This window comes from Atractosteus spatula, chromosome 15, assembly GCF_055471065.1.
Source record: "Atractosteus spatula isolate fAtrSpa1 chromosome 15, fAtrSpa1.hap1, whole genome shotgun sequence".
NCBI lineage: Eukaryota > Metazoa > Chordata > Actinopteri > Semionotiformes > Lepisosteidae > Atractosteus > Atractosteus spatula.
This window is the reverse complement of record NC_142720.1, coordinates 13,101,071-13,117,080: the sequence shown is the minus strand read 5'-3', so window position 1 is coordinate 13,117,080 and position 16,010 is coordinate 13,101,071. Positions and strand designations below refer to the sequence as shown.

Here is a 16,010-nt window from a genome sequence, read left to right as displayed (position 1 = left end):
GGGTAATCTATTCTCACCTCAACATCTAGCTCAAGGATATCCGTCACAGTTTTCATCAGGTTGCAGAGGTTCGGTTTTGTTCGGCCAAAATCCCCATGGACAAACTCTTTGATGTAGCTTAATGCATGTTAAAGAGCAATTGTCTTTTTTTCTGTATATTATCAATACAAGCTTGATACAAGTACAAAATGAACAGTCCTTCACCTTTTCTGAAATCTAAAATAAGATTGAAAAAAGTCGTCTTACCCAGTTAAACTACTGCTTTATCATTTGGACAATCAATAGAAAAATATTCACTGGAAAATTACATTCCACCAAGTGGACCCCCCAAGTTCTTTGACAGTTTCCATTATCTATTTCTGCTTGCACACAAGCCATTGAAGGTTGAAGGTTAACTGTATGGCCAAACATGAGAGACTGCCAGCAGTGTGTAGCAGGATACGTCCCTGCCTGTGTCCTCAGGTGAAGCTGAAAGTGGTGCTCGTCCAGAAACTGGGCCTTCATGGTGTGAATGACACGCTGTCTCACAGCCAGGGGCCGGCGATGCAGGACTCTGAGGGGAGTCTTCTGGTTTACTCTTAACTCCTACAGGCAACACCACAAGGGTTCCAATACAACAACCTTCTTGGAGCATGCTCTTGTTATTTTATCTTTTGCTATAGTACCTTTCAACAACATTATCGTTCTTTGTTAAATACCTTCAGCCTCTTCCAGTTTACTGTTTGTTATAGTCCAATATCTCTACTACCATTACTGTATTGTTAGTGTAATTTTAGCAATGACATTTGTCTGTAATGTGATTTAATAACCCCCTTTAAAAGACAGTCAAATAAACTCTGAACTTAGACTCTGGGGCTGAGTTTAGGAAATCTGCAGCCTGGAGTTATTCCTATAGTTACACAAAGGAAAGTGTTCGTCAACAGAAGGTCATGAAAGGCTGAGAGCAGTAGAACAGAGTTTCTGGACAGGGCCTAATCAAAAGCTAAAGAGAAACTCTACTGCAGACTCTAACAACTTTCCATAGTTGTAGTCAAGTGTTACACATTTCCAATTTCATAATGATTTTCATTTAATGCCTAAATGTTCTTGCAGTGCTTTGGAGTGGTATTATTTATTTTGAATTGCAAAGCTATCAACCCTGTCAAACAATGTTTACAGAAAAGATAATAAACACAATATACACATGGATTGAACAGTGATCTTCCTTTAAGGACTAGCAACAGTGATGGTAGAATCCACACTGCATAGTTGCATATAAAAAGGCTACCTTACCTTAATGTCATTAATGAATTCTATATCATGTTCCTGAATAGGTCTCTCAGTCCATATTAAAGCACGGTATGATTTAGTTTTCTCCTCCTCTCCTTCTTTCATATGACCCACTGCATCTCTGAAACAGAAAGAGACATCCAAGCCTTGCCTTCAGCACTAGTTTTGATAGCTTCATAACTTCACTGGTAACTGCCTCCATTTGACTGAACTCACAGATATGTACTTCAATCACAAACAATCAAAAGAATCAAGCAGAAAGATATTACACTTGAAGGAAAAGGGGAAAACACCTACCTTGTTACAATCTGTAAGTCCCGTACTTTTATTTTGTCAGAAGAAGAATTATTGATTGTCTGTGAAGAATAAAAGGCAGCACTCAATCAGATGCACATTAATTCTTTCTTGGAGAGATGTCTGAACATAGCACAGTACCTCCTGAAGCTTCTTGATCTCATCTTTCGTGAACACTGCTCTGTGAGGATTAAGTAATTCAACTGCAAAGGGCCTTCCTGAAGATGAAAGAATACACAGCAAATTTAAAAATAGCATCATGCACGGGCCCCTGCCTCTGATATAAATAACAGGCCTCGGTTTCCTGAGAAGAAGGCCTCATAGTGCTATAGACAGCAAGAGAAATATCTCTTTCATCATGATGGAACAACACAATTACAAAACTACCCAAGGTCTAAACTTCTAGATTATTACTATTATTACCATTTACAGTTGAGCTGCTCAACTTGCAACACCATAAATTCACACCATTGCAGTTTTCTTTAACCATGTCTTTAATTATTTAAATGATAATATATAACAACTAAAGAGCAGTCTATATTAAATTACTGCAATGGATCAGATTTGATGAGCTTCAGGTTGAGTAGCTCTGGTAAATATTATAAGATTGAAGTGTAAGTAAAGTAACTGAGTGCTTTCCCTAGCGATGTTTCATGGGTTTGATGAGCACAGTAAAGAGGACAAACTGTAGAACCACAGTAAAGTTACTTAACATAACTATATCAGTTCTGCAATTTAATCAGTAGAACTTGAGGGTAAACTTATAGTAGAGCAAAGAGAAAACAATGTGTGAAATCGAAGGGCATAGTCTTCCAAAGTCTTTTATTTTCTTTAAATCACCTCCTGAAGTGAAAGCACCATTTGTAAATGATCCCAGCTTATCACTGTGATCTTTGTAGAGGCATTGGAAAGCTGAGCATAGTTTGCACTTTCTTCAGTGATGTGTGAGTGCCCACAGCATAATTAGCATACATTAGCAGGAGTTATGCAGCTCTCACTGAGATCACTGAAATTTCACATGTGCTTGGCAAGCCACACAGGTCGGTACTGGAGACACATTACTAGCGAATAATGCATTGTGAGCATGTTAAATGTCATAATAATGCTATACTCTCAAATCCTGTGTGGGTTAACAGTGTCTTACACAACATACACCTTCCAGATTTTTAAGTTATAAATCTCAAACTCTTCTGACCATGGTGTGCTTTATCTTCTCATCTAGTGGCTAACTGCTCTCAAATCATTTTCAAGGGTAATCTCAACTCATCCCTAGACTTTTTTTTATGTACAAAAAATGGGACAGAGAACTAGACAGTTTGTGTGGTAGGCCTGAGATGTTTGTGGTTTGACGAAAGCTTTTCTGTTCTTCTAAAGAATCTAGAATGCCAGCCGACCCATTTTAAACGCGCTTATGGAATCTGTTAAAACACACACAGACAGTTCCATGAGGGCCCTGCTTCAGATATTCTCTGTCACAGATGCGCTCAGTGCATTACCGACATCCACACAGGTTTTGGGAATGCCCTGTGGCACACCACTGGTATCATTTTTCCCAGATTCCCACATCACGGTCAGCATTCACATAACATCTTTTGCTGGCATAAGGCAGCCAAAACATCTCCTTTACAACATTGGCGCAGAACCCCCTTAAATCTCTTATTATTGCATTCATTGGTAGATATTTTCCTTCGGGAGAGCAGTACGGCCAAGTGAAAATTATCTGCTCCAAGACCTTTGTCAGCTAGGACAGAGGGCCGATTTCGTTTCTTTTTAAATTAAATAGTTCCTGCCCTTATGTTTTCTCTTTCTTCATTTTAGAGTTTCTCCTGGATTCTCAACTTTTTTTCCGTCTTTTAGTTTTGTTTTATAACTGTTTATACATTAAATTAGACTCTAGCAATGAGAATCGCATACAAATACTGTTGACAAAAAACTGCACTGCATTTCACATCAGGGTGGTGGTTGTGTCACTAGTTCTTCAAAAAGTATCGAAAGGCAGTTCTAAATGGTTATCTAATGAGAAACTAATTACCCTTCCCCAAGGTGCGAACATCAACATCCTCCCTTCCTGAAGATGAAAAATTAAACCCTGGCAGAGAAAAAAGAATATTTTAAACTAACACAGTTATAATCTTCATAAATATCAGCAAGATGGAAAAATACAACATTTAAATACAAATTTCATACCATTTAAGATGGCATTCTAAACATATGTATCTAACATGCCCATTTCACATTTGTTAACACTTGGAAAAACTTTTTTTTATTACTTTACGAGATTCAAAAAAGGACAAATTAGAAACGTCAGATGACCAAGTAAAAAAACAAATATCATTAAATCATCCCTAACGTCAGTTTAGATATTGAGTGTTATGCACGTGTTACATTTTTAAAGTTTGTTCTTAATGATTTATGTTTAAATTTGCATATATCGAGTCAAATACAGAGCCACTGTCCTGTACAGCACAGCTCTCTGGCAGATTAAAATGAGCATCTGTGTCATTTATAAAACAGAACTGTTTCAGCTATTGGCACAAATGTTACACAGCATGCTCATTAACATCTTTACATGGGCCTGCCAGAGCACGGAATATCACTATATTTAAAGAGCAAGTTGGGTCAGAGGTATTTTGGGTAATAAAAACATTCTCCCACCACTAACTTTTCCCCATTCTCTAATATTCACAGAAGAGAAAAAGTGCTGAGGGTCAGCGGTGAAGACTACACAATCCATGACTCTCCAGAATATTATTTCTTATTTTTTTAAACAACCCTTTTTTAAAAGTTTGCACTAAATGCATTTAGTCGAGAAAAGGCAGACTCTGGAATGCAGCCGAAGCGGGAAGCAGACACTGCTAAAAACGGAAGGTTGTAAAACGCTTGGTGGCTGCGGTATTCACGGCACATGCTCACCATCAGCCCTGAAGGTGGCCAGGAGATGGTCTGAGATGAGTTCCTCCACAGAGGACTCCATCTTCCTTTCTCCATCAATCACCCAGGGAGTCTGTGGGAGTGTCCGGGAATACTTGTTGTATCTGCCTGTTGAGCACCATGAAAACACATCAGGCTAAGTGCTGATACCGATTCCGATTGTTAAAACAAAGGATGAATTAAGATCATTAAACCCTTCTGTCCTAGCCTTGCGAAAAGCAAATAAATGTAACTTTTAAACGTAGCCTTACAATAAATCCTTCCTGCTTAGATTTGTTCGGCAACACAGCTCGATCTTGTATTCTGAAACTCGAGCCTAAATAAGAGATCTTATATATGGCCTGAAAGCAAAGGAAAAATAAAACGGTCAGAAACTTTCACCCATCTCTGGACGTTTTTAGTAAAAAGCATTAAAAGATTTAATGAAGATTCAGTGAAGCACATTTCAGCTTATAGTCAGAGACTCTGCTGGCTACTTCCCTAAATAAAGCCTCTCTGTACATTTAAAGCTAAAGCCAGAAAGAACAACGTTATTTTACTTAATATAAGTATATTTATAATGCATATAAGTTAGGGTATTGCAAAGCATCTAAAGAGAAATGCCACAGGAGTAAGCCACATCATTTTCATTACATCCAATTATAACAGAGCTGTAATACAAGGTACTGTATATGTCGACTGCAGACAAGCAATCTGGGTTTCACTTTGAGAAAAAAAAAAGGAAGACAAAGCTGTTCCCTTTTTGTAAAGTGAAATTGTAGAATTCTTTCGTAACGTTTTGGAAACAAATACCTATTCCTAGTCTTAAAATACTATCCACAGATTGATAAAGCTCACCATCTTCTGCTGTTCTTCTGTTAAAAGGAGCGACTTAAAAAACAGATAAAATTCATTTTATGTTTATAGTTTCTTCTAAACAAGGAAGAACAGGCAGTCATTTATTTTTATGGACTTCTTCAGCATCCCATTTAGGCAAAAAAATACTTAGTCTAGTCTCTGCACAGAAAATGCATTAGTGTTTTAGAGTACAGTAAATTGGAACCACAACCTTTACACCTGTGAATCTTGAGTAAGAATTAAAGACAGTAATCGGAGAAGAGTGGAATGAGGTTGAGTAAGTGAACTGCATTCAATGCCAACTAGGTGTCTTCTAATCCGAGATGAGCTTGTAACAGAATTATGACATTAAGTGAAGATACAAGGGTAGCTGAAGTTATTAGCGTGTAAGTGTACATACAGCAAAGCCTAAAAGGGGAACTGAGAAGTCTGAGAAGTCAATAACAAAACAAATACATTGGCAGTATAGAAAAAAATTACACATTTCAAATTAAGCACAAAATTGTGAACTTTGTGAAAGTACTGTAAGTCCCCATGTTGCCACCAACCCCTGGTCTCGCCATGGGCAAGAGCAAGTGTTTCCACAAACTGCAACGTGAAACAGCCCTTCCTGCTCACTAGTCACTGTAATAACTAACGTAATGTGATGTACGAGCAAAGAAGTCCAGGTTGTGCAGCAGACATTACACCCCAGAAATGTTTTAACGTGATCTACATGCAGAGTTAACAAGTAAGTCATATTTGTTGGCAAAACCGCCTCTAAATCGAGAGCTATATTTCTTTTAGATTAAAAGAGATGTATTCAGAAGCCTGCTTGTTTACAATATAATAGGGCCATCTATTTGGTGATGTAAACTGGAGGTTTTACAAGTTACCATGTACATTTGACTTTTATTGTGGTTTGAAATGCACTCATCAATACTGATTCTTTTTTTAACCCCGAAACATAAAAATACTGTTGCAAATGTAAAGCAAATTTAAAACAATGTACCAGCAATAAAGACAGGGGAATGAAGACACTGGATATCCTGGGCAACACATTTTGTAACCGGGGGGCATGGAGGACAGGGAAACTGTCTGGACACAAAGACAACAGAACATTCAATTTGAAAACAAAATTTTCAGTTCTGTTAAAATAAGAGCACATGTAGACATCCATCTTATTTCTGATATCCCATCAGATAATCTCTGTTCATTTCACAAAAGCTCACACAACAGCAATAATCAGATTTAAGAAAATACACCAGCTAAATTGCATACTTTCATTTACTTAATATATAGACGGTCAGTTATGTTCATGACTATTTTAATCCTACATAACTCCTCTAATTGTCCATGTACGTATATATCTTAGATTTAAATAGCTAAAATAGGTCTGCAAGACTGTTAGAAAATGCATTATACAAACTGTAAATAATTTACAAATTATAGATACATTGTAAAAATAAGGTATTTTTTAAAAAGCCTGTTCACATAAAGCTGCTTTCAAATTCGGACAGAGTTAATTCAGGGAAATCTGAATCTCTTAGCCCAGGTGGAATATATGGTTCTCTAAATGTTCAAATATTTTCAGAAATATTTTCCCCCACTTCCGCGACAGGGTTTGTGATCTACAAACTTTTTTTTTTAATATAGTGCTTTTGATTTTAGGCCACTCCCAGAGACTATTCCTCTGCAGCTTATTTCTGAACAGAGGGGGGCAATACTGAGAAACAATACGGTAAGATTTAAAATCAATTTACTTGCGGAAATCCGCGTCTTTTATCTTCTCCAAAGCCTTTATCACCGCCATTCTTGTGAACACAGACTGCAAAGACAAACAAACAGGCAAAAACAAGCATGTTCTTAGAAGCACACAAATCATGAGAAGAAGGATGTGGCCTACATTATATTACATCATTTTATCTAAATGCATTCCTCTTCACGATAAAAAAAATCATCCGGCATCAACCTGCAGCAGGTTTTTTTAAACTGAAAGTTAAGAGGAAATTGAATTGTAGCTTGTTTACTTTAAGTGGGTTTGTCTTCAAGGTTACAGGCTAGGTTTCAGTATTCTCCAGTATGAGCTGCCTCCACATAATACAATGCTTACTGAAGAATGAACTAAATCCAGAAACTATTTGGATTGCACAGAAGTATGTACTCAGTGAAAATATAATATTAAACTATTGCTCTCAGAATGCATTATGCACAGATGTTTATTTACAAAAATATAAATTACAAATGTCGCTGATCCTATGTAATCAGTAAAATTCCTGATAGCTATGCAAAAGAAAAGCAGAAACAGGTGACAACATATTATTATTATTATTAATGTACTTATTATTATTCCTCATAAGCCACCACCATTACTTATTAATGAAATGTCACTGCAGTGAATCTGATACAGTACTAATGCTGACTGACATGAACGAAAATATTTTTAAATGTTAAGTGCAAAGTGTAATTAAAATTATTGGATTTAGTTTTAGAAGTAGAATTTCCAGACAGATACCTTTATACAGTATGTGCCACAGACCTGGTATATTTTTTTCGGGTCCTAAGAAGAAATATTTTCTTGTAAACATGTAACTTCCTGTCTGTAACCATTAGACCACACGGCAGCTAACAGCTACATCACAGCTAACGTGATGAAAAAACAGGCACATATATGGTTTTATCTGGTATGTACCTTTTGAGAATTCCTTTGTAAAAAGGTAACTGAAAAACAACAATGAACAGGAAGGCACGCACCAACTGCTGTATTAAAAAGACATGTCTTAAAAGCTTTTTTACACAGTACTGTAATAATGCAAATGTCCACACAATTGCTACACTAAATTAATGTTCGGTTGTTCTTTTTCTTACTCCCTTTTCTGACTATCACGTGAAAGTGTGTCTGCTTATTAGAACCGTGTCAGGGATGATCATCCCAACTACTGAGTTTCAGATTTCGTGTGATGCTGAATGAACAGAACTATCATGACAAGAGACATGTCAAGGCAACAGAGGAGGGTGGCTGTCCTACAACACTTTCCAGACCTGCATTTATCTATAATTTTACACATTGACATAAAAATGCAGCACATACATACTGTAACACTGTGACATAAGAAGAATAAAGGGATAAATAAAACTAAACTAGAGAAGCTTGCTTCTGAATAATGGTACAGTGATAGCCCTCTCATAGAAAGGAGTGTAATTTATAGCTGGAAGTTGATTGTGCGATACATTAAATAAACTCCTTCATATGCAATCTGTCTTCAAGCATGTCACTATTATTACATTCATATAATAATAATAATTTTTGTTGGGGTTTTTTTCTGGTAAGGTCTGTCCAACAAATCACTACAATGATTTTCTTTCATATGAATATATCTGTATGGAAAACATGCAAAACAAAACATTGAAATGAATATTGTACTTGATGCATTTTTTCTTTTAACATTCTAAATAAAATTTAAAACTAGAAGCAAAGTTTTTTTTATGGAAAAATATATTTAAAGTCCAGTGGAGCATTTTTATTTATTACTAAAAGAGCAACCCTCTGTGAACTCAAACTAAAGAAAAAATGGCTTTTGAATGCAGTGTTTCGAATGACAGAAAAACACAGGAAACATTTGTATTTTTGGTTGCCAAAACACTGCATTTTATACTCTTATGTGCCCAACTCCTCTTCCAAAAATACAAATCAATCTCTCAAAAAACTTTTTTTTGTCCAGCACAGTGTATCCCTTACTTGCTTGTTCTTGGCTGGTTTGAAGCAGTCGGAGCACGCAGCAGCACTAAGAAAACAAAAGGTGAATTAAAATTATGGTTAAAAATGAATAATATGTAAGTATTACAGTTACATAATTTTAAAAAATGATTTTAAAGCAATGCTGATATCTTTCACACTATTTAAATCTTTAAAACATGAAAAAGAGATAATTCAATCAAGACATTAATCAGATAACAATAACTGCTGAGTTTTGTCACAAATGAGTCTGGACAGGAGAAAGGTGACCCTACCAACAAACTCCTCTTAAACCAATTAATAGTTATATTGAAAGATATAAAAAGTCTTCACTGTCATTAAGTGGCACAATATCATTTCTTATTTCTCATTTGAAATATCTAGTGTTGAGAATAATTTCACAAGTACGGAAATGATTTAAATCAAACAATTAAAGTCTTGAAGGCTTAGCAACACAATTTGTACCCTGTTTTTTGCCATGAATACATACAGGAAATGGCAGTCCCCATCAGTCTCAGGGTGTGTAAAGGCTATGCTCACTTCAAAGGAGCTCTGAGGAAGAAAACATCACAGCTACAATTAGATCAACAAGACACAATACAACAGGGGTACACATATGTTCCCATTTGTGGAATACTGTATATCTACAGTGCCCATTAGTATTACTGTATATATATTCCATAACTGCTTTATACTAATAGTATTTTAAAATTAAATTGAATTTATATGGTGCCTTTCATCTCAAAGGATCTCTTTACATGTAGGAGTGAACCTACTTCATCAACCAATACACAACAGTCCCAATACATAACAGATCAGATTCAATTTATTAATATGCAATAAATAGAAGAGAGGATCAATTAAATGAAGGGGAAATGCGTGAGAAGCCAGATAAAGCAAACCCAACTTTGTAATTTAGCCAGGACATCAGCGTGAATGCTCCGACTCTTAACGAGCAGTGCCCTGGGATCTAACCAAACAGTCAGGACTTCAATTTCATGTAGAACCCGAATGACAGCACTTCCCATGGCAGAGTTCAATGGAGTTACTGTACATCATCGAACACTGAATCTTGGAGCTCATGTGTACTGCACGTTCAGGTCACATCAGCAGAATATTCCCTGCTACTTCTGCTCACGCTCCACCCAAAGCAACACAGAATTCTGGTACTTAAGACAGTTGTGTCATTGCAGCAGACACGCCCTACAGTTTCAAGGAAACCACTCCTCCTATGAGCACCGTAATGAAGGGAAATGATGCACATGCCTTGCCGTTGACAGGTACACCAAGCTCCTGAGAGATTAAAGGGTGGATTATCCACTTGTAGGCCTCCTTGATCTGGATTACGTCATCTTTTCCCAGACAAAGTCCCTTCATCCTGTTCACGAAAGACATCAAAGTCTCACATGGCTGTGCTCGCCAACCAACCACCAAGAAGCAATTACATACTGAGAGGAAACTGAAATGGTATTAATAAATTTCTCTTTGTCAGGCCCAACGAATACATTTTTCCCCCAAAAGACAGAATTGCCTTATGGCTTTTCTTTAAACAAAGAAATTAAAAAAGACGTATAATGCGCAATTAATTTTGTTTACAAATAAATCATTGAAAATGGAATACCACAATCAGCATGTAACGTAGACTTTTCTTGTAAAGGAGAAAGGAAGATACAAAGATATCATTGCGTACAGTTGGTAAAGGGAGAGTGCCAATTAACTGTGAATCTGGTTAAAAAAAATCAGAACCTTTAATGAGGATGATCCATAACGTCTTGTCATTGGAATACAGCCTAAGCAATTGGGTCAAAGTAAAATCCAAAAAATTAGAAGCTAAAAAGTACAGCAAAATTTTAAGTAACAGTAGGTTAATCTTTGATCAAGCATGTGGTGTGTGGCACAGTGCCAGGTTTCTGTTCCTAATAGAAAGCAGTGAGTTCTAAAAAAATAATAGAAAACACAGGCAGTAATAATAAATGCTGAAGAAGAAAAAGCAGTAACGCAATTACCTACCCCACTTCCTTCTTTACTAGCAGCCATACAGAATGCTGGTAAGAGCAAGGCACACCCCAGAGATGAAAAACAAAGACGCAAGAACAGTTTTAGAAGCACATTGTGAGGTAAGCCAGGTGGTTTTTTCCCTGTCTGCAACAATACAGAAGCCAGTGCATCATTGACGACACTACCTCGTGTAATTAGAGGAGCACAGTTTAACAAAATTGTCCAAGGTGTGCTCCTAAACTTTAGAAAACAAAACATAAAATCAAAGACTGTCAGGATTAATAGCTAGTAAGCCAATATTTTTCTGCTAGATCATTGCCAAATTATTAGCAAGGTTAATATGAGCTAAGAGATTTGTCACAACATAAAATTTCTGGATCTGAATTTAATAAAGCAGCTCAACTATATTTTTCTGCTATGTCTGATATTTCATTCCGACATCCCATTTAAAGTTGTGCACATAAGTATATTTGTTGCGGGAGGTGGCTTTCCCAGATTTGGTTTTTCAGCGATAATGAATTTGTTTTTAACAGATGACTGCCAGCACTTCTAACAAGCAAGCTTTGTTCCAAAATGTGAGCAAAAAATCTAGGTCTTAGATTCTAGGTCCTAAAACTCAAGACCACTGCACTCTTTCCCCTTCCTTGCAAACCCTCTTTCAGCAACTGTTCCAGTAACTTCAAATTTCACAAGTGAACTCTTCAGATAACAGAACAAGCAAGAAAGGACCATTGGTGTCAGCCTCTTAAAAGTGTCCTCGTAAGTTCTAGATCATAAACACTACATCCACAAGGAAGTAAAACTGCAAAACTATGTGTGATGCTCAGCATGAAATCAGTGGGCGGCGACGGCCTGTGTAGGCAGCCCATATAAAATGAAAAGGTCACCAATATAAGAAAAGACCTGAGGGATAGTCTGGACCTACATCTGGATCACCCACACATCAAGATCATGTACCAGCTTTCAACTTCATCATGACACAAATAAAAGATGTGCAGGCGTTGGTAAACTGTATTACACAAACCTATAGCTCTGCAATCCTCGTTTCACTTCTCCATTTTGTAAAACAACAGGAAGCATGAACACATGTTCAAATATTAGTTCAATAACTCATTCTAAAAAGGGGAGTTTAGTGCATTAGAGTGAAAATATCCTAGTGACCAAGATAACCCATGCAGTCATTTAGTCCTCTCTAAAAGAACTGATTGCCTTTTCATAAGATCACAATACAGCCACATAGGAATGTGGTTTCAATGGTCATCCAAAGGGCTATATCCATAATATACGCTTTACTGGAAAGTGAAATGAATGTGAGCACTGTCATGGTTTCTCTTTAATTAGATTCCACAGCTAACCTCACACCTTCTTAAAGAGCTGTGCGTTACGAAAACAAGCTTGTAATTTCACAGTTGCATCCAGAGCTTCCTCCATTCTGGAATATATGTCTCAGCAGCCAAGAAACTTGATGTTCCCATGACTAAACCATCTCTTCCTGTAACATGATTCAGGAGAAGGAGTGGTTGATTTTTATGCAATCAGACCAAGAGGCACGTTGGCAAGTTTTTCAGCGTGCTTGCAGCTCTGCACTGCCTCATCTCTTGGTAACTTCAAGTAATCTATACATAGCCCATGAAAAACCTAAAATGGCTTTTTGGCATATAAAGCTTTGTATGTTCCTCTTGTACTTCTGTATTTGTAAGTAATGTTAACCTCCTCTGTGATCATAGCCATTTATTTTGTCATATTTCCTTATGTTCATTTTCATCTTTTAGTTATTTCATCAATTTGCTCACCTTTTTCCACTTCAGAGAAAGATCCTTTCTTGTGTTTTTAATAAAATAAGACGACACTTTTCTGATAATAAACCACTTAAATTCTTAAAATGACATAACAGTAGTTCTCATGTTTTATTATGAACAAAGATATTTTGAAATTATTTTGTTTATTTTAACACGAATGAAGATAGACCTTTTCACCACACACTTCAAATGGAATAGAAAAAAATCAAGTCTTATCACATTTTCCACTGTTTCCAAGTTCCACCACACAACAGAAAAAAAAGCACACTAAGACTTCAAGAACCTGACTGCTCTCTACTGGAGAACCTTGAAACTGAACAAGAAAAGGTTATCTGGATAATATACTGTACTATTTTACATTTAATATGGAAATAAAAACAAAGCTGAATCTGTAACATCATACATTCATGTAATGTCCACAAAATCCCATCTTTGCCCTACACTTTTCCACAATCAATCAAGGAATATCCCAACAGAGCTGTGATGCCCCCATTCTCTTTTTGTTTGCAAACAGTTCTTTTTGAGAACTGAATGAACATATTCGACTACAGCACTTGTGATCAACTGGTAGAGGTCCCACCTACAGAAAAACAGCATACCAGAAAAGAGCTACGTTTCCTTTACAAACCACTATATCTGCCTATCACACATGAGATCAAAGAATCAGGGTATTCTACCACGGCCTGGCCATTCGCTAGATATAAACCTCATACACCTCATGCACATACAGGCAAACTTCACTTCTACCCTAGGAATGTATCCCCATAAAACCACCAACACAAAAGTCCCTAATGCAACTTTTATGCCAAAATGGCAGGACTGGCCATCTACATACAGCACATATAACACAGACTGTAAAAGCTCCAAGTACGATTTTTATCTGTCATTAGATTCTTGAACGTAGTTATGGACATTGCACAGGCCTTGAGATGCATTAAAATAATCACTCTCTCGGATTGGAGAATGGCTAGACAAAGCAGCACAGACAGACAGGACTCACCTCTCTCACTGACAGCTGGGGTGGAAGAGACACTGACACGACTAGACTGTTGAACTGGTAGCCAGCGGAATCCACTGCTCGGGACATCTATCGGTAGCAATAATGTGAGGGAGGGTTAAACAAAAAAGCATCAAAATACAGGACCCTACTGAACGCCTTTCTTCATTACCAGTTTCGGCTTTTTCACTTTTCATTTCACTCTGTTCACGACGATTTTAAATTGTCAGCATGTATTTTAGCTTACAAATACAGAACAGTGATTTTTAAATGCTGTTCTACATCATTTCATTTTTCTCTTTAAAGTCTGTTAACCTTGTGAGTTCTTTTATCACGGGAAAGTGAGGCAGTGCATCCATCTCAAGTGCATAACAGGAAACTGCAGAGCACAGTGTAAGCAATATGATTACAACTTTTTGTTTTGTTTCTTATTATCATGGACGTTCTTTATTTAAGAAATATAAGCTTCGCACAACAGGCTTTGTCACAACCTTTCCTAACACTTTTGTTCTTTGTCATTTTACAAAGAAACAGTAAGAAGAATGTAGGATGTCTGAGCTTACTTTTTGGGCAAAGTCTTTGTCACAGAAGTCCTGAAGCACTCCCAAACACACCACACAAACGTTTTGCTCATTTTTCTGGGTGTCAAAGCTGTCCCCAGGCAGGGGAATAGCAGCTCCCTTTTCACCCGCTATACTGATCTCTGCTCCCTCCAGCTTAATTCTTTTACAAGGGGGGTCATCCTCTTCTTCTGCTGCAGCAGTAGGGTTACTACTTACATCTGGTTTGGCAAAACAGTGCAATTCATCCTCCAGAATCTGCAGGGAATAAATAAGTCTTTATGCCACTAGACACAGCTGCACCTTGAAGAAAAATCACATAGATTTAGATCAGGCATTTCCATTTTGACAACAAGGATTATTTTAGACAAATTAAAAGGCAAAAAAAATGTTCTTGTAAAGTTTAGATATAGTAGATTGAACTGAATAATATCAAGAGTGTAACCATAAAAAAGAGCAACAGCAATACCTGATATGGCTGTCTGTATGCAGACTGCAGACCCACACAACAGAATCGAAGCACACAACGAGGGCAACAGCCTGCTTTCAGCAGAGTCTGTACAATTGTCCTGTCCTTCTCCTTAAGGGGCAACATAGCTCTGACTGGAAACACAAGGAAGGAATGGAAAATGCAGTCGATTTCAGAGTAAAATAGACCAGGTAATGCTTTTCTTACCATCACAGCATCACCTAGTCCAAACATATCAGGAGATCTACTGATCTTGAATTGAAAAGTTCTGGTTTCATCATCCTATCACATATGGTACCCAGGATACTTTGCTATCTTAATTACAACTGGGTTATACCTGGAGGTACCTTAGCTAACAATATCTAGACTAGTTTGTTTTATTTGGACGCTCTTTATATGATTAAAATCTCTCCACCTTTGTCGTTTCATTCTGACATGTAGACACGTTCTTCCACCTATTACCAGTTGACTTTGCCTGACTTAAAAATTATTAAATATTTTGTCAGTCCTGCTTATTCTCGGTTCAGTGCCTGTCCACGGCATTGTCTATGACTGGGTTTACAGAGGACAGCCAGTACATCAGCACATACTCTGTAGGCAAAAGCAAACAGAATTCTTTGCGGCCGAAACAGGACATTATTCACCTAAGCATATCCACATCATGCATCTTCTTTTACCAACATTATTTTTTGTTAATGTATACAAATAATACATCAATCTGACTTACAAAATACTGATATAGCAAGGCTTATCACTTTTTATCACTTTTAATTTGATTTGTACATTGACCATTGCAATGACTGCAATGTCTCAGTAAGTTTAACTCGGCTTAGTTTTTTTTTTTGGTCCTGTTCGTACAATAAAGTTAATGGTTGCCAAGTTGATGTTGGAGAGCAAACAGGATGTCCTAATGTAGCGTGACTACCCAACGTGCTGCTGCTATTGCACTCCTACTATTTCAAAGAAACATTAATTTCTGTAGAGAAAAGAAAGCACACATAAATATTACAACAAAACAGAACAGCCTCAATAATTAAAACTTCCTATATGCATTCAATTGAGGTTGCACGAAAACAAAGCACATTCCGTACGTACTTGCTTTCTACACATTCCCGAGCTCTTGCACGTCTCCTGCGTCAGT

The 16,010-nt window shown here is 37.1% G+C and overlaps 1 protein-coding gene across 4 annotated transcripts in view; it reads right to left on the bottom strand.

The window, feature by feature from the left end:
• pus10 (pseudouridine synthase 10) overlaps positions 1-16,010 on the bottom strand; it is an 18,376-nt gene extending 2,366 nt beyond the window's left edge. The window contains exons 1-17 of one of the 4 annotated variants that reach the window (XM_088933584.1): positions 15,965-16,010; positions 14,870-15,003; positions 14,404-14,658; positions 13,844-13,930; positions 11,057-11,091; positions 10,313-10,424; positions 9,537-9,598; positions 9,050-9,095; positions 7,074-7,138; positions 6,323-6,408; positions 4,477-4,602; positions 3,596-3,652; positions 1,705-1,781; positions 1,567-1,625; positions 1,273-1,390; positions 443-585; positions 18-117 (exon numbers count right to left, since the gene is read on the bottom strand). In XM_088933584.1, coding sequence (XP_088789710.1) covers positions 18-117; positions 443-585; positions 1,273-1,390; positions 1,567-1,625; positions 1,705-1,781; positions 3,596-3,652; positions 4,477-4,602; positions 6,323-6,408; positions 7,074-7,138; positions 9,050-9,095; positions 9,537-9,598; positions 10,313-10,424; positions 11,057-11,091; positions 13,844-13,930; positions 14,404-14,658; positions 14,870-14,995 — 1,554 coding nt within the window. In that variant the 5' untranslated portion in view covers positions 14,996-15,003; positions 15,965-16,010. Of the gene's footprint in view, positions 1-17; positions 118-442; positions 586-1,272; positions 1,391-1,566; positions 1,626-1,704; positions 1,782-3,595; positions 3,653-4,476; positions 4,603-6,322; positions 6,409-7,073; positions 7,139-9,049; positions 9,096-9,536; positions 9,599-10,312; positions 10,425-11,056; positions 11,092-13,843; positions 13,931-14,403; positions 14,659-14,869; positions 15,004-15,513; positions 15,568-15,596; positions 15,653-15,964 lie in introns of those variants that run through there. The other 3 variants (XM_088933585.1, XM_088933583.1, XM_088933586.1) reach the window with 3 other exon arrangements.